The sequence below is a fragment of the Sinocyclocheilus grahami genome, unplaced genomic scaffold (assembly GCF_001515645.1).
Source record: "Sinocyclocheilus grahami isolate Dianchi unplaced genomic scaffold, SAMN03320097.WGS_v1.1 scaffold868.1, whole genome shotgun sequence".
Lineage (NCBI taxonomy): Eukaryota > Metazoa > Chordata > Actinopteri > Cypriniformes > Cyprinidae > Sinocyclocheilus > Sinocyclocheilus grahami.
In genome coordinates, this window is record NW_015506047.1 from 55390 (window position 1) to 79187 (window position 23798).

Sequence of the window (23798 nt, forward strand, 5' to 3'; positions counted from 1 at the left end):
CGCGCTGTAGCATTTGGACCAATCAGACACACAACTTTTTGTTATATTTAACAAATAATATCGAACTCCCCATCACCTAACCAAATGGCCAATTACGAGGGTCTATGGACCCTTCCCCCGAAATGCACCTAACACCTCAGAAAGGCAGAACAGGCCTCTGGTTCCATGGTAACCAATGCTGATATCACTGGTTTTATGGCCTAAAAGGAATGCAGGGGATAAACTCCCTCATTTTCCTCATAAGAAAGGCACAAATGCACAGGAGAAACTGACTTTTCTACTAATTAATTCATAGGAAAACCTTCTTTGAATGAACACCCATTTTCTTCAGGCCATTGTGTATATTATTGCTGTGTTGTATTTAATCTGTTGTATTATAGACTATTTTTATTCATGCTTACGATAAACCACTCATTCATATAAGTAACTCTACCATGTCTAGTATCTATGAATTCGTCTTCGGATGATCTAACTGAGAGTGCATATTACATGCTGATACCTCTGCAACATATTGATGTTCTAAGAATCGGTACTAATTTGTGCCTCAACACTCCAGCGAATTACATATGCAAAATACCATGCTTACAGACAAAGACTCATAAAAATCCTCAGTATTTCCAACCTCCCGCTTGGGATTTCAGCCTTCCTCATTGGACGAACCCATCTTGAGAGGCGTGAATCTCTGCAGGCTTTAAAAGGCCACACTCCATGTGACCCGCCCTGTTCGGTGGTTCAGTGAGATGCTAAGATGAAGATGTGAGAAATGCTCCAGGATACCAAAGCTCGTGCCAGGCTCCGGCCTAGTCCTTTTCATTCATCAAGTGATTCTGACTCAAACTAGCTTTTTCTCATCAACCAACTTCAGCAAGATCTTGGGGCCTTAAGATTGCATCAGGAATCTTTTTCAGACATACGCAAGTATCAAACTTAGTCGATTTAATTGATGCATTAAGTATCAGTTACACCTTTTTACAAGGTTTGTTTGAACTAAGAATCTGACGTTTTCCCTCAGGTTTTAGATCTGCTGAATATGCAAAATAGTTCCATAAATGTCATTCCTTATGTCTCTTTCTTTAGTGCTAAACTTGAACCCTTTCCTATACCAACTGTATGTGTGTGTGTGTGTATGTGTATGTTAGACCGGCTTAATGTGTTTATGTAGTATGTTAGACTAGTTTAAGTGTTTATGTAGTTAATAAAACCTTACTTGTATCACACTTGACGTGTTCATTGTTTACTCATAACCGGAGTCAATAATCATGCAGATTTACGTTACAAACTTATAGAATTGTACAGTAAGAAAGTTATTTCCTTTAACCAGGAAATTAACGTTCTTAGTTTCAAACAAATATTCAGTGTTTTCAACCATATAATATTTATTTTAGGTTTCAAATATTTAAATACACAAGTACTAGCAAAACCATACATTTACAGTTTGTAAAATACACGCCGATGTCTATGGAAAAGGCAACAATGATCCTTACAAATATAATCTGACGACATGTTTTTATTGATATCATATACAGATTGTGTAGGTAACTATAAAGTTTACTCTGCTCTTCTCCCAGTTTACCGGAGACCTACTTTAACTTGTTTCGGGAGGAGAGGATGAATTTGCGTGTTGTAAATCCCACAGCTTGGATGCAGCGCAAACTAACATGGCGGCGCCCATCACCGGTATAAATCAACTAACACGGTCGATATAAGTGTTTAAACTACCAAACAGATTTAATACATATTTCAGAATCGGAATATCAGATATGTCATAATATAGTGAGCATGTTTGTGAATATTTTGAATAAAACAGGAAAAACGAAATAAAAGCGATCCATGTGTCATACAGATATATTGTGGCTGCGTTGTGTCACATGACAAGCATGACGCGTCGCCATGGAAATAATAATGTGATACATTTTAAAATAACGGTCGCTTAAAAAAACTCATGCTGGGGGCTCAGCTAGAATATTTTAAACTCACGTGCGAAAGGGTTAAAAAGAGCCTCTCACCACTGGACCAATGAGTAGATTACAACTTAGAGAAGTGCTTCCCAACCTTGTTCCTCACAGTACACACTTTGGATATTTTCCATATCTGACCCATCCATTTCTGGTCTTGGAGTCTCTACTATGAGCTGATCAGTTGAATCAGGTCTGCTTGATTAAGATACATTCAAAAATTCACTGCCTTTTATCACTGGGCCCAGGACGACATTCCCAGTTGTCTCTCCCTGATGATGGCTCTGGCTGCTAGTAATTCCTGGCAGTGATTGGTGAAGCTTTTGCCTAAACAAGTTGTTAATATCCAATCCCCTGATGGAGTAATTAATATGGGGACTGTGGCTTTGACAGGAGACTTAACGATTGAGAGAAGTATGGAGTGAGAGTATGAGCATGATAGAGAAGAAAAAGAGAGGGAGGGAGGAAGAAAAATGATGGAAGAACCATCCATCAGTGACTCAGCTCTCACTGCTGAGGAGCAGCTTCACTGTACCAAAACACTGACTCAGTCACTGTGTGTGTAAGTCTCCGGGGAGAGGCGGCTTATCATAGCAGTGGCAGTGATGGAGTGATAGGGTGTTGCGGCACGGTCATTCTTACCCTATTATCGGAGCTGGGGATCATTGCGTCAGTCATCCAGGAGCCGAACCTTGACCCTGAGGCGCGGACAGTGATGGGGTTACTGACGCCAGTTAGCTTCCCGCAACCTGGTGATAGAACAAAGAGGGCACTATAAATGGCGGCTTCAGAGGAACTCCGATGAATCAGTCAGCATTAAATTGCCAAAAGTGACATTTATAGAGCAACACGAATATCCTTTAGATCATCATTTTGGATTTTCTTGTGAAGTCATCAGTTTCACCCTAAACAGAACATGAGCTTGTCTCATCATGCATTTGAAAGCCAATCAATCTTTCAGCCAAATGAACTTCGGACATTTCAGTTTGAGGCCTGCTAGTTGGCTGCTTTTAACATTCTAATGTTAAATTGCATGTTAAATTGCTTATCTAATTGGACAGCAAGCACATTTTGAATTAATTGGGTCTAATGTGGTTTCCCTAACCATCAGACATGTCTACTTTACTTTTGCTTTTCCATTTCAAAGTAAATTACTGCAGCTGCTCTAAAATAACTCGTAACAAATAATCACGCCAATCAAGTCCTTCACTGAGAATCTAATAAGTCAAAATTCTTTCTATTTTCTTGTTGTAATAGGTCACATACTGTTTGTCCACTGTCAATAGATTGGTTGCTGTCTTTTCCTGATTATTAAAATCAACTCAAACCCACTTCTACTAGATGTCTTACCGAGTTTCTGCATGCAGGAGTGCAGGCGAGTCTCCAGCAGTAGCACTCGCTGCCTGAGCTCCTCGTAGTCATAGGCTCCCATCTCCTCTTGAATTGACATTAGTACCAGGGACAGATTCCTCACCTCCTCCCTCAGCCGAAGGATCATTCTTGCATCTGCCTTGTACTGCTCCAGCACTGGCAGCAGGGGAAGCAGCTGAGTAACCTTGTCCTTTAACTCCTGAGGTAAACGGAAGAAGAAAGGTGTGAAATGGTGGTTAGGAAAGATGAGAAATGGTTAATCTCCCTCTCACAGAGGTTTGGGAATTTGCATGGGCTCTCATTAACTATTCACCATGTTCACCTCCAGTATTTCATCTCGCATGACCGGTCTCCTACCCCGGATCCGAATGCATCCTCACATGAGAACTTAATATTGATTTTATACATTTGCAATCTCTCACAATCTACTGCTCCTCCGACGTGGTGACACAGGCCCACTCATCTGAGCACTGTCAGCTCTCCACCTTGGCGTGACCAAGCATATACGAAAGAGCTAAAAGTTGTGGGCTGAGCTCAGCTCAGTGTGGGCAATCAGTTACCGCAGCCATGCCGACTGGCAGGCCTGGCATAGGCTGAGGTATATCAATAAAGAGGGTCTGAACAACAGGTGCATCAATAAGCATGCTCACCACAGGAGGGGCTGTTTCCTCCTTGTTAAAGTTTATCGTAAATCTGGTGATGGAGCTGCTCTCAGCCCTGCGGCACCACATCATAAATATCATTTTCCTGTTCTGAGACACAAAAATTTTGTCTCGTTAATCTCCCGCCCTGCCATAGGCGACTTTGAGCTCTCCACATTCATCAGCAGCCTCGCCGAAATAAAGCTGGGCTTTCAGACTCCCAGTCTTTGAAATAGTGCTTTTAACACTGGCACATCTCACATATTTTTCACAGCTCCAGCAGAGAAAAAGGGGGGAAAAAAAGATTATGGTGCTTTGAACATGTATCGATAGATGAGGAATGATTTCTGGAACATTTTGGAATAATTTTCTATGCAGCGTTTGGTGACTCACAACGCAGCAGAGTGGGGTGGATGGGTAAATGGTGGTGCTGCGTTCTGAATGATAGTGATACCCCAGGGAGGAGAGTCTGTGGCTTCCATTCCACTCTCTTTAGCAGACAGCTACATGTTACTCATCTTAAATTGTGCTCTTCCATTTAGTCCGCTGTAAATTGGTAGTGAGTCCTTCTACTATTCTGAGATTGTGCAGGGATAATCACACTCTCGTATTCGTAGAGATAAAAAGCTTTAATAATAAAGGGGTCTGAATCTAAGCCTTTGAGAGAGCAGCTGCTAGCTAAAAAGAACAAAAATGTATGCACACAAACACACTCATTACTGAAACAAGCTCCAAGTTCTAGGTATAAATAATTGAGGTGCATTTGAATTCTCTCAGAGGACCTTTGGTGTGTCTCAATTAAACATAAAAATCAGATGTATTGAAGGTTAGTGTCAGTGTCTTGTAGCGAATCAGCTCATGGGAAATATGAATAATTAACCATAACTAGTTATAATTAACTATTCATATTTTAGATCCACTGTAGATATTTAGCTGACCACTCAGGGTCAACCGTCTTGTGAAATCCAACATCAAGCCAGTTTTACATATGCTCAAAGGTTTTTGCTTAATTAAAAAAAAATCAAAAATCATCTACACAATTAAAATTGTTAAATGGGTGATGAACTGCCTTTTTGTATTATTTTGTACTGTTTTCTGAGGTCCACTTAACATTTTTACATCAAAAAACATCATAATTTAGAAGTAATAGGCTATTTTCTGTCCTGCTTTGACCCTCCTTATTGGAACGCTCTGTTTGAATAGGCTTGGTGGATTGTAGACTTGGAAGTAAAACACCCACTGCTATGATTGTCTAACATATGTGTATGTTTGACACCCTACATCCTTCACAGATAAACGCTGCTGTGATTTAGGTTAAAAATACATAAATACCCAGTACATATCAAGCCATCATATTAAGCCATTTTTTTAGGCTGAATATGCCTCAGTACCTGAAAACTCTTGGGGTTGAGGCTGCGTGGATTTTCAGAGGCAGTCTTCAGTTTGCCGTCCACTGTTTTCATGAGGTTCTCTGTGTCTCTCACATACTGCAGGTCTCTGTACGTCCTCAGATCTAGCACCTCCATGGATTGAGTAATATTCTGAACCTGTTAAATACCACAAAACACAAAGTCAAAACAGTGTAATGCATCAGGGCATGTTTTTTTGAGGACACAACAGTGTGACGCCTTCAATTTGTTGTAGTTCAAATCAGCCATCCTACATATTCAGACCGCCCACTGGGCACCTTGCCCACATCAACACACAGGTGACGGGAGCGTGATTGCTGATCAGCACACACACCTTACTAGCTCCTACATACTCCCACATACTCTCAGAGGCCACACACACACACACACACACACACACACAGACAGACATTCACACACCCTCCTCCTGGCTGCACTTAAGAGAATCAAACAGGACATGGATTGTATGCTGGTATTCTCCTCATGTCCACACTGATGTGCATGAGGGCCCTTGTCTAATTAGTTGATCTGCATAGCTGTCAGACCCAATGGTCACACTTAGCGCTGAGGATTGTGGATGTTGGGATTTGGGCAAGGGTTAGGTGGGATCACATATTCACTCTGCATTCAGTTATTGTTTGTCATGCATGTCGCTGACTGCTCAGAAGGACTGAGCAGATACACGCTCTCGCACACACACAAGAGGCTGGGTGGTGGTAGTTTAATTCTGAACAAATCTCTCTCAGAGAGGGACTGACCCAGGTGCCCTCATTAGTCTGCATTTTATTAGGCAGGAGCATTAGTGCCTCACCGCTGCTGGCATAGCCACACACACATTTGATTGTGTGTGGTTGAGTTATGTTGGTGTACGATTGTAGATAAGGTGTTTAGACCCTGACAGAGGGGCAAGGCAGGATTTAAGACAGTGTTTGTGGCAGGATTTAAAGGGATAGTTCACCCAAAAATGAAAATTCTGTTATCATTTACTGCCCCTCATTATGTCGCGTCCTCTTTTAGGTGGTTGCTTGCATCATGTACTTTCACAAACTTTCTCTAATGGGGAAAAGTATTTTGTAATGTTTGGGATTCATGTTTAATGACTGCATAATATGTACGAAACATTTCTTGGTTTAGGATTAGCACATGTCATTTAGTAGGTTATTGTGCATGTAAGAGACGAATGTCACCTTCTCCATAAGCTGACGGAGCTGTCTGCTGCGTGGGTCTCGATTACACATGTTCTGTGCTGGAGCCACAACTGTGCAGATACATTTCCCATCTGCATCCTGTGCCGAGCTGTAGATCTGCCAGCCCTCCTCTGGGCTCGGATACAAGGCCTGCATAGAGAAAGAGATAGAGAGATGAAAAAAAGAGATAGCGAAAGATGCATGGAGAGACAGAGCAAAATGCATGAGCAGAATAGAATATGGCATCTGTGAGAGGAGGACGTTTTGATCAGCTTAGACACTTGGAGGAAATAGAGCTGCTTTGGATCGATAAAGCTGCTTTTTCATGGGGGGTGGAGTCAGGAGATGGATGTCTTGAAACAATGTACAGGCTCAAATACGCACGCACACACACACACACACACACACCGAGATGTTTGCTTTTTTTTTATCATAGTGGGGATTTTCCATTGACTTCTACTGTTTTTATACTGAGATGATAATGGTTTCTACCCATACTACAGAACTAAATCTCACACAAACCTTTCTGCTTTTTCATTAATGGAATAGTAAAAAGTTAAACTCAGTCCACAACATTTGTGGCATAATATTGAATATTAACCTTTCATTCTTTTCTTTAAAAAAAAGCAACCTGAGGTGATAGTGAGGTATTTAATGGAAGTAAATGGGGTCAATTTTGACAGAAAACAGAAATGTGAGGCTTTTATTTTTATTAAGGTACTTACATGAATTCTTCTGTTAAAAATGTGTATTAATTTAGCTGTAAAGCTGTTTAAATCATTTTTATAGTTGGGTTTATGGTTTCGGCTTGGCAACAAGGTTGTAAATTTGGATATACACAATTAGAAAGCATTTTTTAATACTAAAATCATTATTTGTCTCATGTGGCTGTATTATTGAAACGGTGAATATCTGATTTTATGCTGACTGACCCCATTTACTTCCATTTTACATTAAGTGCCTCACTGTAGCCCAGGAAGGACAAGTGGAAATTAATGGTTGTGGTAATCAATATTGACACAAATGCTTTTGATTAAGCTTAACTTGTAGAGAACACAATTTGCTATGTTTAAGAAGCTGGTGATTTCAAGTTTTGCTAGGGCTGCACAATGAATCACATTTCAATTGTGATCATGATTTCTGCTTCTCTCTTGATTTATTAAGCAAAATCATCTGCAATATTTGCCTGTTGACTATTTATCCTGAAAATTCTATTTTAATTTGGCATTTATGTTATCTTGCATTGGTAACAAGCCTCCACAAACTTTATTGGTTGCCCAAATTAGAGCTTTCTGCATAATTTTCTTCTTTCTGTTTACTAAATCTTCCCAACCTGGCAACCATGCTCACTCTGCTTTACAGAAAAAGCCCCGATGAGCTAAAAACACTTGCAAACAATTTGGAGATTAGCCATCTCTATTGAGATATTCTGCTCAAATAAAAGTGCAATTATACAGCCAGTCTGTTTTCTTTCACATGGTTGTTTGCACTGTTTGTTGTGAATAAATCTGCGAGCAAACCATGCAAGTTGACATTCTCTTGATTTGTGCTTATGTGAAAGTGCAATAAATCTGATGAAATGTGAAAAAAATAAATTACAATAATTATGATTATATTTAATTGTGATTAACTGTTTAACCATTATTAATCAGCTCTAGATTTTGCTATCCTTAAAGACTAAAAGTCAAATAATAAAGCCAGATTGAAAAAGAACAATTGATGATTGATTGAAGATAGATAGCATTTACAAGAAAAAGGAGTGGCAATAAAATGTCCCCTCCTGCTCTAACCTTCCCATTTTCATTGTCTCTTACCCTCTTCTGTGTTTTTCACTCTCACGCTTCACTCTCTCTCCCCCCACACTTTCCCGATCAGATTAAATTACTGAGTAGACAGAGAGACTATGTGATTGGAGAGTAAAGCAGCAGCCGCCCCATGAGCTCACTGTCACATCCTGTCACTCCTGCCAATCCCTGCCACTCTCTGTCTCCTTCACTTTTTCACTCCCTCCCTCTGCTCCTTTTCTTCCACAGTCTGTCCTCTTCTCACCTTCCTATCGTTCTCATCTGTTCCTTTTTCCTGTGTCTTCAGCTCTGTTCGTCCCTGAGCAATCTCTCACTCTCTCGCTCACTCAATTTAATTCAAATTACGGCAATAATGCTTTATTAGCCTGCCAGACAAATGTAATTTCACAAAATCAAAAGGAATTGATTTGTAAATTTAGGTGCAGAAGCAATAAAAAATACAGGTTTCACAAATACAAATGATCACAATGATTAGAGATGCCAATCTGGCAAACCCAATTGAGCATCTCTGGAGAGACCTAAAAATAGCTGTCCACATGTTATGAATTTATTTGTATATCTCTTTTCACAATACACATTGTTTCAAAGCAGCTTTACAAAAATCATACTGTTATGTCTACAGTGACTTGCATTGTTTTTCATTTTGATAGAACAATTTATGGCTTTATGAATGATGACATGCTCATGTTTCATGAATACAGTGGGTATGGAAAGTATTCAGACCCCCTTAAATTTTTCACTCTTTGTTATATTGCAGCCATTTGCTAAAATCAATATAACAAAGAGTGAAAAATTTAAGGGGGTCTGAATACTTTCCGTACCCACTGTATGTGAAAATGTGAAGAAAAAAAAAATTCTACTTGATAATTCACATATTTTGCTGACATTTATGCTGTAGTGCAATTTTATCATTTGATGAGTTTCTCCGATGAGTTTCTCTGTAAGCATCACAGAGATTTTGTTTGAGGAAAAATTACTTTAAGTGATTTTTATTTTGAAAAACAGCAAAGCCATGTTTTATCCTCTGCTTTTCTCTAATGGAAGCGTCTCCATGCGCTATACTCCCTTGAAAAACAACTCTGATTACATCAAGCCTTCTCGATTTCGGCGTTTTGGCTGTCAATCTTAAATTTTTTACTAGACAAGTAACATGCAAATTTTCAATCCCTTTGAAGGACTGTATTCATTCGTTGTGGAGCTGCAATTTATTTGAACCATCTAATGGCGCTTATCTTTTAAATTTTATTGGTTTGTTGAACATTTATGCTGTAGTGCAATTTTATCATTTGATGAGTTTCTCCGATGAGTTTCTCTGTAAGCATCACAGAGATTTTGTTTGAGGAAAAATAACTTTAAGTGATTTTTATTTTGGGAAACAGCAAAGCCATGTTTTATCCTCTGCTTTTCTCTAATGGAAGCGTCTCCATGCGCTATACTCCCTTGAAAAACAACTCTGACTACATCAAGCCTTCTCGATTTCGGCGTTTTGGCTGTCAATCTTAAATTTTTTACTAGACAAGTAACGTGCAAATTTTCAATCCCTTTGAAGGACTGTATTCATTCGTTGTGGAGCTGCAATTTATTTGAACCATCTAATGGCGCTTATCTTTTAAATTTTATTGGTTTGTTGAATATTGAGATGCAGGCAAAAAAATGTATTGTTGTTTTGATTAATTCTGGCTTGAGAACATTTCTCTCTCTGTATCTGTTTCTCCAATTTATTCTCCATCCGTCTCTCCCCTTGAGCACATTTTCATTTAGGTAGCATGGGCTCCCTATTTTCAGTAACAACCTCCCTTTCTCTCTCTCTCTCTCTCTCTCTCTCTCTCTCTCTCTCAAAAGAAACAAAACAATAGAAACAAACAAAACACAAAAACACGACGAAAGGACATTAAAGATCAAAGGTCTAAAAAATACACCTTTTTTTTTTTGACCCAGAATTCATTCGTTGTGGAGCTGCAATTTATTTGAACCATCTAATGTCACTTATCTTTTAAATTTTATTGGTTTGTTGAATATTGAGATGCAGGCAAAAAATGTATTGTTGTTTTGATTAATTCTGGCTTGAGAACATTTCTCTCTCTCTATCTGTTTCTCCAATTTATTCTCCATCCGTCTCTCCCCTTGAGCACATTTTCATTTAGGTAGCATGGGCTCCCTATTTTCAGTAACAACCTACCTCTCTCTCTCTCTCTCTCTCTCTCTCTCTCTCTCTCTAAAGAAACAAAACAATAGAAACAAACAAAACACAAAAACACGACGAAAGGACATTAAAGATCAAAGGTCTAAAAAATACACCTTTTTTTTTTTTGACCCAGTAGATTACAAGACATAAAGTCTCCCATCTCATTCCGGTGAAGGTGCTTGCAAAGCCTGAAGGCATGAGAGACAGACACACATACAAGTGCTAACGCTCAACACACACACACACACACACACACGCGCGCTTCCTGGTGGTTCAGATTCAGATTTGATAAGGCTGGTCTAGCTCAAAGTCATTAGACTCATTCCTTCTGTTCATCTAACCTCTTGCTTGTACAGTACATGCTGATTTGCATAAGAATGCCACGTACTGGCATTCAGCGGCTGTCAAATCTAGCAGGGTCTTCAGTTCCATTAGCAGTGATTTTCTGTGCTTCGTGTCACTATCATCAAACACTCGCTGAAACTGCACTGCCATCCTGGATGGAATTTTCCCAGGTGAGCTGATACAGAAATCCAGCCTTCTCCACGAGATGAACATGGACAGAACGCTCAACACACACACACACACACACACACACACACACACACGCGCTTCCTGGTGGTTCAGATTCAGATTTGATAAGGCTTAAGTCATTAGACTCATTCCTTCTCTTCATCTAACCTCTTGCTTGTACAGTACATGCTGATTTGCATAAGAATGCCACGTACTGGCATTCAGCGGCTGTCAAACCTAGCAGGGTCTTCAGTTCCATTAGCAGTGATTTTCTGTGCTTCGTGTCACTATCATCAAACACTCGCTGAAACTGCACTGCCATCCTGGATGGAATTTTCCCAGGTGAGCTGATACAGAAATCCAGCCTTCTCCACGAGATGAACATGGACAGGTCTGCCGGTTCGTCTCTGAAATGCCGTTCTCTGGCGGTCCGCTCCATTGACCTCTCGTAGCCGATGTGAGACTAGCCCAAGCGTGTCTCGCCCTGGCCTGAAAGAATGCGGTCTTCAATTCCTGGTCCAGTGTATTACCACCCTAACATTTCATCATCAGTCTCATTCCCGTCCTGACAGACCTGCGGCTTAGTGTCTGAGCACGTCAGATACGGTTAGCGCCGAGCTCCGGCTCAATCTATACGCCAATCTGCCACCCGCAGCCCCTCAAGCGGATAAAACTGTCGCATCAATCATCGGAGCGGTACATGCACTTCAAATGTTAAACATCGGCGTGGCATGTGTGCCCATCCGACGGGTGGAACATATGAGCCAGGAGGCCAATGGAAAATGCGCTTTAGCATTAAAATATGCTTTCTGTTCATTAATGTTGCATAAATGTTGAGTTTTAATTTAAGAACTGATTAGAATCACCCCTGGACTCATTACCACCCACCAATTCATTCTGCTCTAATTTCCTCTCATCTACTGCTAATGGCAGAGTAGAGAACGGGGGGCACACAATAACACACACCCCAAATCACGCACAGATGTGTGTAGCATCTCCCCTTTTTCAGATCTTCCCATCCTTTCCAGCATCTGTACTGCATGTGAGTGCATGTTACGGAAGGGGCCAGTTATTTATGAACAAACAGGTCAGATGAAATGATGGTTAGCGCCGAGCTCCGGCTCAATCTATACGCCAATCTGCCACCCGCAGCCCCTCAAGCGGATAAAACTGTCGCATCAATCATCGGAGCGGTACATGCACCTCAAATGTTAAACATCGGCGCGGCATGTGTGCCCATCCGACGGGTGGAACATATGAGCCAGGAGGCCAATGGAAAATGCGCTTTCGCATTAAAATATGCTTTCTGTTCATTAATGTTGCATAAATGTTGAGTTTTAATTTAAGAACTGATTAGAATCACCCCTGGACTCATTACCACCCACCAATTCATTCTGCTCTAATTTCCTCTCATCTACTGCTAATGGCAGAGTAGAGAACGGGGGGCACACAATAACACACCCCCCAAATCACGCACAGATGTGTTTAGCATCTCCCCTTTTTCAGATCTTCCCATCCTTTCCAGCATCTGTACTGCATGTGAGTGCATGTTACGGAAGGGGCCAGTTATTTATGAACAAACAGGTCAGATGAAATGAGCCACGGTTTAATTAGTAATGGTTGAGCTGTCATCCGTAAACGCCAGGGTGAGTGTATCCGCATGAGTCTGTTTTTTTTTCTTCTACTTCTCATTTGCATTTAACAGCCTGCAAACGATCAAATTACTCTATAAGTAGTGCATAGTCTGTTTGCTGGCATTTACAAAGACAAGCGAGTAAATTAAGTTGCTGATCATATGTTGTGTATCCTAATCAGGTGCGAAACGATAAGGCGGAAAGCAAGAAATGGTTCGTCTTCTATGTTCATTTTAGTTGTTGTCTTAACCTGCCGTGGTCATTGTAAGTGATGAGCAAGACATTTTTGTCAGCTACTTGGTTTCTGCCGCTCTGACCAGGGTAAACCCTGTCTGTCGTGAAATCACACCGGTCCAAAATCCCTCTACACATCACTGGAAATTAAAGGTCATTTTTTTCCACATTTAAAAAGTTTTACAAAAGAAAATCAATTGTAGTTTAGAAAAAAACGTTTAAAATTAAGTACACTTATGTGAGATAATTCCAGTCATATCTGTAGCCTAATAAAAGAGGTTTTATTTTTCATTAACCGGGTCGCCTCAAGGAGGCGGCCATGTTGAATCACGTGACTCAATTACACCTCTATTATTGGATGCAGTCACTTGTGCAATAAATTAATCATGGTTGACAGCAATTATGTGGCTGACAGCTCTTCAAGTGTAGTCTGAAATATCGTAATTACAAGTTTCATGCACATGAATGAAATCCTATTTACGGGTGGGGAAACTCAGAATTCCAGATGATATACGAGTTGCTGGGTTGTGACATTGGAGGTTGCATTTCAATTTGAAACAGTAGAAACACTGATCCATAATATGCATAATATCATACAATATATATTTATTTATTTATATGTAAATGCCATATAATATAATCTATACTGTGCATTAGTGAGTGGAAAGCAAGTATGTAGTGAATTATAATGAATAATTTTGGAAGTTACTTTGCTGTATTTCACAAATTTTAAAGGTGTGTTGTGTGGAACAACTGATAAGCAACAAGTGTAAGGTTAATCACTCGACTTTAATAGTTTGCCTTGTCACACAAACATTTAGGTTTGATGCCATTTATATATGTAGAAGTGATAGAAATGCGTAGTCTTCATTATTTTGAATTCAGATAGTTGGGTTAATTGTTTTGTTTAGGCTACATCTGTGTTGTTTCTGACTTGAATGTGTGACGTGTCACAATAACCAATGCCCAACTCTGAGGTACAGGTTTCTCAGGTGCTCTTGAAGGCAGCATTAATGCTTTTCTACAGTTATTTTTGGTAATTTTATAATTAGGCTGCAACAATTTATAATTGATCAAATCAATAACTCATTAAAGTAATTAATCAGAATTATTATTATTATTATAATTGACAACAAATTAAATTGTGTCTGTAATATGCAAGGAAAACATCCATCAGTCATGTCGCTTTTTTTCAGAATTTCTATGGACAAAATGCATCTGGAAAATAGTAGAGTACACACACCAAGCTGCTGCGGGAAAAATGCAAAAATACAAAGCTGCCCAGAACATTAGAATGCTTTACATTAAACACTTCAGTTGCGTAAATAGACAGAGCACAAGGAGCGCAATAATTCCGACTAAAGTATATATGTGCTAAAACATTTCTTGTTACAAATTCAATGTAAGTTTAAAATTTTGCATGTAACACAATTATATTTTTATTAGAGTTGTCACAGTAAAGGGACTATTGTAATGAACTATTGAATATAATTACTACTGTATGTTCAGATGAGTGAATAAGTGTGTTCCTCATACTAGGTAACATTGAGTTTGTGATTTTGTTCATTTTTAATTTAGTGATTTTAACTTCTGCTTTAGAATGGTAGGCAATTTGTTTTTGATTTAGAATGTAAACATTGTTCATTTCTAACAAAGTTTGGATTTTTCCATCTGGTTAATTGATTAATCAAATAAATATTCAACAGATTAATAAATAACCGATTATTAAGTAACCGTTAGTTGAGGCCCTATTTGTCACATTGCGCAGCATTTTTAGTTTACAGAAAGATTTCTTTTCACTGGAAAACTGTTTTGTTGTGCTTGGTCAGAACACTATGTGAGAGCCTAAATTTGTTTTTCTAAATTTGTCTCTGAACCATTAAAAGGATTAGAGCAGCATTGAGAGCAAAGACTGATGGGAGATCAGAAATCAATCTGGCACATTTCACTCTATAGGGATGACATCATGGCTAAATGGTGTCCTAGGCATCACAGAGGAATAATTGGCAAGTTGAGAGCCTAAACTGATGTCCCACAGGTCCAAGCTCACTTAACCAACACCTCCTTTGTACTCCAACACAAAGTGAATGGCATGGGAAAAAAAGCACACTGATAGCTTCACCGAGAGATCGAGAACAACAGACCAAAGGAGGAAAGAACCTGGTATGAGGGTAACAGATAACAAGATGTCGCAGCTAGTGTTTGTGTGAGCGGGAGGGAAAGAAACACCAACAACAACAACAAAAAAACAGAGAATGAGAGAGAGAGAGTAACAGCACCGAGTGAAAGCAGAGAGCTGCTGAGGGGGAAGATGCTGAGGTCTAATTTCAGACCGAGAGTGGCAATTTCTTACTCAGCCGAACCGCTGCCAAAGCCTGACACCAGCACCATTACTTGCCCAGCCCTCATTGTGAGCCCCACACACTGCTCGACCTTTACCAGCCTCGATCCTGCAGTCTGATCTTCAGCCCCGGCTCGGTTGGAGACCATCACACACATCCCACACACTCCCTACTGAGGAGAAGCTACCCAGGTATCGATGTCCAATTGCGAAAATGGAAGGTGATCAATAGACACTGAGATCAGGAAGTTAGGGTCACCTCCCCTCTCTGGGCTTCCTCTCACTCACCATCGCCACTTCTGCTCGTGATCTCCAACTGGCCTTTACTTTGAGGCCGCTATTAACACGATTAACAAGATTAACCAATTACAGTGGCACGCTTGGCCCCCGAGACGTCTGTGGGTTTGAACCTATAGACCGGTTTTCATTAGACCAATCTCTGAGCTTAGCACTGTAGTCTGGGCATAAATGAGATCGTAAATCTGTAGGCTCCATTTCATGAAAGTGACAGTAAGTCTATTAGAACTTTCGTAAAAAAGCATGTGGGAGATGCCACTGTAAAAAAAATTCTGTAGTTTTTACAAAATCATTTTGGCAGCTGTGGTTGCCAGAATAATTTTGTAAAAAATACAGAAAAACTGTAAACACATTTACGGCCAAAAACTGTACATTTTACAGTATAAAACTGTAATTTACAAACAAGAAAATTTGAATGTAAACCAGTATATTCAACCATTCACACTGCTATTCAAATCTGTTTTGTACCTTTAACATACTGACAACCACCATAATAATGCAGGTGGTAAAAGAGAAAGCCACATGAAGAATCAAAGCTCATCACAAGTAGCTTCGCCACAAGCAGAAGTATATACTAATATACAGAAGATGCTCACAGAGTCATTCACGCAAACACTAAACACCATCATGGTAACACACGACACTTAAATAATGCATTAAACTTTCATTAAACAACAGAAGATGTAACATAAAGCCCAAATATACATAACTAATAACAAAAACTATTAAAAAAACATGATTATTTAAACAAAATACTTTCAAATGTGGAGTGTCATGCAGGGAATTCTGGGAATATCAGTTTACAGTTTTTGACTGTAAATTATACATTGATTTGTTATTTTTACTTCTAAAAACTGTAAAATTAACAGCATTTTACTGTAAAATTACATGAAATATCTGGTTGGATATTTTACAGTTTTTCCCTGTATATAGTACAGGAACGTACTGTTATCCTATTAACAGTTTTTTTCCATAGCGTTTTTCCAAAATTTAACAGTTAAAATTACACTTATTTTTTACAGTGATGGCCACGAGTTGTTTTCTACAGAAATACCTTTATTGATGCTCTGTGAACCCGGGTTTCCACAGTAACAAGGAGAGAGAAAATTGCCTTATTTTTCTCCTTAGATGTCCTTTAGTGTGTTTTTGTTTTTCTGAGCCTTTTTTTTTTACCATTCTCTCTCTCGGTCTCTCTTTTTCATCAACATAAGGCTTTGGAGTGGAGCTTTGTGATTACATATTACCCTGAAGCCCAACATTGGCATCTGTCTCCACTTTAAACATGGATGTGAGCTTCTACCATGGCTCCGAGCGCTGCTTCTATTGTAACATACTTCCATAACACTCATGAACAACTTTAAATATCCAGAATCCTTGTAAAACACAGATGCTGATGCAAATTAACATGAATGTCCTGCATACATACAGTTGTTAGTCTTCCCTCTTTAAGCTCTAAGACAGTGGTTCTCAATCAAGTAAGAGAGACATGCAAAATATGCAGAGCGGTGGTACGTGAACACTGGAATTGAGAACCACTGTTCTAAGACAAAAATAGAGCAGCATAAAACTGGGGAACGAGATATTACTCTGTTTGTCCTCTGAGAACATTTAGATGCTCAATTTTCTTACAGGCTCTCTTAAAGATTGCCCTGCTTTTGCCTCTGAAAATAATGGTTTCAGCTAGCAATTTTGAGCATGGTATTGATAATGTGACTGAAATGTTGGAAGAGCTTCCACTCCAATAAGGTCCTGCTTCCTCAGATCTGCAAAGGTGCCAGTCAAGGGACTGACAGGGTCTTGTATCAATATGATTTACAGTTTCTTAACTACAGGAATATTCATATTTATGTGAAGGTTGCTCACAGTCCTTCATCTTGTCGTCAAAGACATCATCCCCCGGTTTTTGCAGACAAGGCTTAAACCTAGTCCCAGACTAAAATGTAAGTTTGAGCCGTTTCAACTGAAAGAAACTCGCACTGATTGATCTTAAAATATGTCAGTGCCCTTGTTTTGTCCGATGCACACCAGTAATGTTTTTTTAAGGCACGGTTATAAAAATTAAGTGTCCTAATTGAACTATGGCTTGATTCTGGTTTAGTCTAAGCCCTGTCTGTGAAACCAGGCCCAAGAGTAGTTTCCTGTTAAGCAGCACCTTTCTGAGGTGGAACCATGAGGTTTACAGTATATTACATTGAGGAAGCTATTAGACATTAGCATTTATGTTCATCCAAATGGCAGTTGCTGGACTGCCGTCTTAGCTTATTGGACCACGTAAGTTTTTAAGCCAATCACCTGAGTTGTAAATACCATGTCACTGCATCAAAATGACGTCATGACAGTGCTGATTGGCTGATTCACCACAATAACAAACACAGTCCCAAAACATTCACTAGCTGATATCCTGAGCTGTGACTCAAAAAAAAAAACTTTTTAAGGTCCATTATATGCTTTTAAGAGTGCTCCAAATCAAAACTGTGCACTGACCAAACAGACTTTATTAAAATTAATATATGTGCTTGTAAATATAAATAAATAAAATAAAGCAAATTTTTAATGACTGCAATTGGAGAAACATGCTTTTCACAGTCAGATGGTGTAACAGCTTCTACCAACATGGGCTAACAAGGCTAATCAGCAACAATTTAACCTTTTGTATCAGCTCAAATAGTAAATAAACCTGAAGACTAAGGTGATTAGATGTCCCTTCAAGGCTGTAAATCTGTGGGTGTGTGTGGTGGTGACAGCAGCCGAAGTGGTTCAACCTCACTTTCTCATTTAGAGATCCCTGGTGGGCTGCAACAGCTGAGCAGAGCTGTGTTTTGATGCTTTCCTAACAGACCAATCTGAGCCGGTCCAATGAAAGAAAGAAAAAATTCCAAAGCTCCCAATGATTCCAATTCCCACAGAGTCAGTAGAGTTTAGCAGAATGTTGTTTCTGGTGCTTATTTATGCATATCAGTTTCCATGAAGTTCCTTTAATATTTTGGTCCAATGAAAATGAGAAACAGCAGCTGATATCAGCCACATGGGCCTGTGGCTTTGTTAAGCATTTGTGTTCATTACACATTTGTTGCAAATTGTCCCACGGCTTCTCACTCGCCTCTCATTTATTTCTCATAATCGAGGAGACAGTTAGTGTCAGACTCACCCCTGAACCAGCGGTATTTGCCACACACATTTGCCTACACAAACATATAATAAAATCTTTACCCAGCAATCATTGCGGTATTGAGACATTCCTGTATACTTTTATACTTTCCATACCTACATGAGTTTTTTCCTCCTTATAGGTGAAGTGTAACTTCAATTATAAATAATCTGTAGCTTTCTAAAAAAAATTGACTTTGTCACGGTTTCAACATTTTTGAGTGTCAGTTGCATGTTTAACCAATGGTGAGAATTTGGGGTGAGACTACCTGTTTGGATACTGGGATTAAATCAGGGTAGGGCAGAAGAGGCAGTAGGGATGTTTGGGAAAACGTGAAAAAGCATTTTAAAATTCTGTTTGGTATCACTAGTGTAGTGATGATCTTTACACGTGACAAGTTCACATGACTTAGCAGCTGAGCTGAGAAGGGCAAAAAAAGAGCAAGTGAAGCACGGTGTGATTGTTGCTCAGAGCTGATGGAATACGGCACACTTAAAGTGTAGCAGTGACATAACGGTAGACTGGACAGTCATGTGGGTCCTAGATCATCATGGCAGCATGGAAGACAAGTTGCTTTGAAGAAAAGAAAGGGCATCCCTGCAGCCTGCTATGAGTCCATCAGTCACTCTGCTTCACGGACCACACCTCCATTCTCCAGCTCATTTCACATGATCATCACCTCATCTCAAGAACAGAGTGATGCATCTCTCTTTCTGACTGAGAGCAAGCTGCTTTTGAGATTAGATTTTGAGCCTTTAGAAAAGTCAGATCGCTTTGGATAGCTTCACACTTATCACAGAGAATAAATTAGTTTTTTAATGTATGCTAATTTCCCCTTGGTTTTTCCTTGAGGTGAAGTGAGGCAATGTTTTAAAGTGATTGCTTGAAATGAGATACAGGGGAGTTCACAAATGCTAATGTGTTTTGGGTAATGATGACTACCGATAGTGGAGCTTCAATGGGTGCCACTTTAGCTAAATAAATAAATGTCCTGAACAATTTTGGCTCATTTTCCAGTAGTTTCCACTTTGCAGGTATTTGAAATAGGCATTATCAAATTTCTGGAGCTGGCACCTAACCTGAGCTTTAGATTTGTGTGACATTCAGCACTGAACTGAGAATGCCTTTTAAATGCCAATTCAGTTCTTAAACTGGAATTCAATTTAAACCGAAATTGCAAATAGGATGCAGAATTGCAATTGCAAGTTGCAAGTGTAAATTAAAATGAATTGAAATTCCTAAAGTTCATATGACTATAATTTTTAACTTGTAAAGCCAAATTTGTCAAGATAAACTTTGAATGTTGGCTTTACAGAGCAAAGTTGGAATGTTTTGAAAACAAAATTTAAAAACATTGAAGTTTTTTAAAGGTAGAATGATAGATAAGGGTGAAAGACCCCTTAATTTCACAGAATTGCAGTTCAGTAAATTCCTCATCCTGTTATTCTGATTCAGTTTAAATTTACATTCATTGATTGAAAGGGAGCCAATTCTTCAATTCTGAATTTTCTGCTTGGCTTCCTCTCATTTACCCACATACCAAGCATCCTGGTGACTACATTTGGATAAATAGTACTCAAAGTGGACCGTCTTATGGCATGATCAGTGGGTGCACACGGGCACATGACTAGATGAATAATCTGGTTTGAAATGAAGCAGTGTTGGTGTTGACTGTAGAATTCCACATGTTAAACAGCTCTACAGAAAAGGAGCCTCCATCCCTATAGCTTTTAGCTTGTGGTGAGTAGTAACAGTCTTCCGAAGCGAGAGTGAATGTGTTAGACAAAGCTGTGATAGACAGTTTCTGCAGACTCCTCTTCAGTGTTGGCATCCTGACCGACCCAAATGACCCCTACAGCGTCTCCTCTCTCATCCAGATGGAGTGTCGTTCCTGGCCATAAGCTACGCCGGGTAAAGATTTTATTGTGGGGCAGATGCTCAGATACTACACAGCAGATACCCCAGGCGGTCTCTCAACATTAATGATCCAGAAAACGTTACAGGGATCACATCTCACTCTCCATTCACCCTCTTTCACCTACTCACACCTGGTCCCATTTTTCAATACCCAACATTTGGAAAACAAAAGCATACACACTCACACATGCAAGATAATTACTTACATTCTGGCAGAATTGTGACCGTTTAAATTTCAGCCAGTGCTTACTTAACCTTTTAAAGGGGTGGTTCACTGGGTTTTTTCTAGGCTTGATTGTGTTTATGGGGTGCAGTCTAACATGTGTTAATGTTTCGTTTTTTTTTAAAACACATTATTTTTCACATAATTTACCTTTAATCCACACCTCTCTGTCCCTTCTCTGAGAAACGGGCTGATCATTTCCTTCTTTTATGAAGCCCCTCCCTCAGAAATAGGCAATGGGCTCTGATTGGTTAGCTAGCCCAGTGTGTTGTGATTGGCTAAACCGCCTCTAGTGCTCGTCTAAACGTCCCGCCTCTCACCATGGCGGAATGTGCTCCGGTTATATTGTAAACAACTGCATCGTTAAAATCGCTTATCAGTTTGAGCCCAATTGAGAAGCAGAGGATATTATTGAAGAGAATCGTGCAGAACCTGTGCAAACACGGCTTTTAATGGCAGGCCTATGTTTTTTGTTTGTTGTTGACTCATATTTTTAGATGCGCTGTTATTTATAAATGCTACTGCTTATGTTAGCTTTTAATATACAGTTTTATCCTGATTAAAGCTTTAATACAGTACAGCAACTGCACGTGCGTCCATGTTTAACGCTTCTCATAGCTATATGAAAATAAGTGTATAATTGTAACAGTTCATTGTTGGAGGTGAGCTGAATGAGAGAGAGAGAGATGCAGAGCATGTGCAGAGCAGGGGGATGTGAGGAACAGTATTAAGAACTCCTGCTTTAGAACATTGATTTTGAAACTTGTGAATCCATTAGAATCCTTAGAAGACAGAATCACGATTCATATATGAATAGATTTTTATGTGCACCTCTAGTTTTCTCTTCCTCTTCTCTAAAGCAGCGCAGCATGGCCTCGCCCCCTTTGCTGCCTTTTCCCGAAGGCGGGGTTTATCTGGGTTTGTGATGTCACGCACCCGGGAAGTAACTTGTTGTAGTCCCTACCAGCTGTTTTTTGTAGGCATTAAACTGCCAGAATTTTAAAAGACGATATCTCCTTTGCATTGAACTTTCAGCTTTGTAACTTTGCAGATATTGTTTATGCTCTAACAGCAACATTAGACACTAACTAACATTAAAAAAGTGAAATGATTTAAGATATAACAAAGTGCTTAGCTCTAGAGCAGGGGTGTCAAACTCAATTCCTGGAGGGCCGGAGCCCTGCAGAGTTTTGTTCCAACCCTGCTCCAACACACATACCATGTAGTTTTCAAATAAACCTGAAGGACTTGAATAATTGGATTAGGTGTGTTTAATTAGGGCTGAAACTAAACTCTGCAGGTTTCTGGCCCTCCAGGAATTGAGTTTGACACCCTTGCTCTAGAGTCTTACTTTGATTTTGTTCTTCTCATTCTGTTTTTACTGTAAATGTGACAGCTTTGACAGTGCCAAAGGCCCGGCCTCTCTCGCACAAGGCACTTAATTCTGTTATGGACAGAGTCAATGCGCACAGTTCACAAAAAAAAATAAGTACAGTGGATTTGATTAAAAAAGGAGAGCATGAGGGGGTGGGAAAAAGAGAAATGGTGCCTCTTTGGAAGAAAAGAGTTGGCTCAAATGCTATTAAAGTTTAACCATGTCTTGGTACCATCAGCAGGTGAGACACTGCCTCATGGAGACAATATAAATGTGACAGCTTTGACAGTGCCAAAGGCCCGGCCTCTCTCGCACAAGGCACTTAATTCTGTTATGGACAGAGTCAATGCGCACAGTTCACAAAAAAAAAATAAGTACAGTGGATTTGATTAAAAAAGGAGAGCATGAGGGGGTGGGAAAAAGAGAAATGGTGCCTCTTTGGAAGAAAAGAGTTGGCTCAAATGCTATTAAAGTTTAACCATGTCTTGGTACCATCAGCAGGTGAGACACTGCCTCATGGAGACAATCCTGCCTCCCTGTCTCTATTTGACCTGAACATCAGTCATGAGGTACTTAACTCCTCTCCCCCTGCCAAGTGAGGATATCCTCACAGGAGTCATGAATCTCACTGGGTATAACTTCCTCGTCTATCATCTCCCACTGAGAATCACTCACCCACACCAGCCATCAATTCTTCTGTAACCAACCCCCAAAGCCAGACACACATTCAATTTACCTGCCTCTTGCCCTGAAAATCCCCCTAAAAGCCTGTCTAGCAAATCTCTGAGGATTGTAACCACAGAGGAGTGTAACTACTCTAACACAAAAGGTCCTGACTTATTGGCTTATTCGGATGAGTAAACAGACACACCGAGAGATAAACAGACAGGAAGAGTAGAAAAGTGAAGGGTTACGCACACTGACGATCCTTTCCGAAGTGCCTGCGCGGGAGATGGTGGTTCCGTTAAGCCCCACCAGCGAGGGCAGCGTCTGGGACATCCAGTTGGTGACCATGGCCATGGTGCTGAGCACCGCGCCAATTTTCAGGAGCGGAACGCTCATGTTGTCCCTCGGCCAGCCACCTGGCCCTAGTGCCCCCCCACACTCCCTGGCGCCAGAGTCCAGATGCAGCGTGCAGGAATGGACACGAACCTGATGCACCCTCCTCCTCCCTCTTCCTCCAGCCAAGGGACAGGCGGCTGCACGTGTACACAAGAGTCTCAAAACCAGCTCACATGTACCAGATGCTCGCATCCGACGGCATCACAGCGATGCACGAAACACGTTATTCTTCAGCCGAAGAGCGACTGCCAGTGCCTGACTCGCACTCCTCCGCTCCCTCTCCCTCCCTTCTTCTCTCTCTCTCTCTCTCTCTCTCCTCGCGCTCTTTCAAGATGCCATGCTGCGCATTGGCTGCATCTATCTCTCTCTTTCTCTCCCTTCCTCTTCCCTCCCCTCCCCTGTCTCTCTCCAGCCTTGTTCCACATCCATCCCTCTGTCTTCTTCCTCTCCTCTTGCTCCTCTTGATCCCTCTCTTTTGTGAGCACAAAAAAATCAGAGAGT

General features: G+C 40.2%; 1 protein-coding gene across 2 annotated transcripts in view; it reads right to left on the reverse strand.

Moving 5' to 3' along the window:
* The window catches only part of LOC107563315 (noelin-2-like), a 66772-nt gene that overhangs the window by 6321 nt on the left and 36653 nt on the right, over positions 1–23798 (reverse strand). The window contains exons 1-5 of one of the 2 annotated variants that reach the window (XM_016248160.1): positions 23154–23543; positions 6564–6713; positions 5359–5514; positions 3306–3525; positions 2598–2704 (exon numbers count right to left, since the gene is read on the reverse strand). In XM_016248160.1, the coding sequence (XP_016103646.1) occupies positions 2598–2704; positions 3306–3525; positions 5359–5514; positions 6564–6713; positions 23154–23489 (969 nt within the window). In that variant the 5' untranslated portion in view covers positions 23490–23543. Of the gene's footprint in view, positions 1–2597; positions 2705–3305; positions 3526–5358; positions 5515–6563; positions 6714–23153; positions 23544–23798 lie in introns of those variants that run through there. The other variant, XM_016248161.1, reaches the window with a different exon arrangement.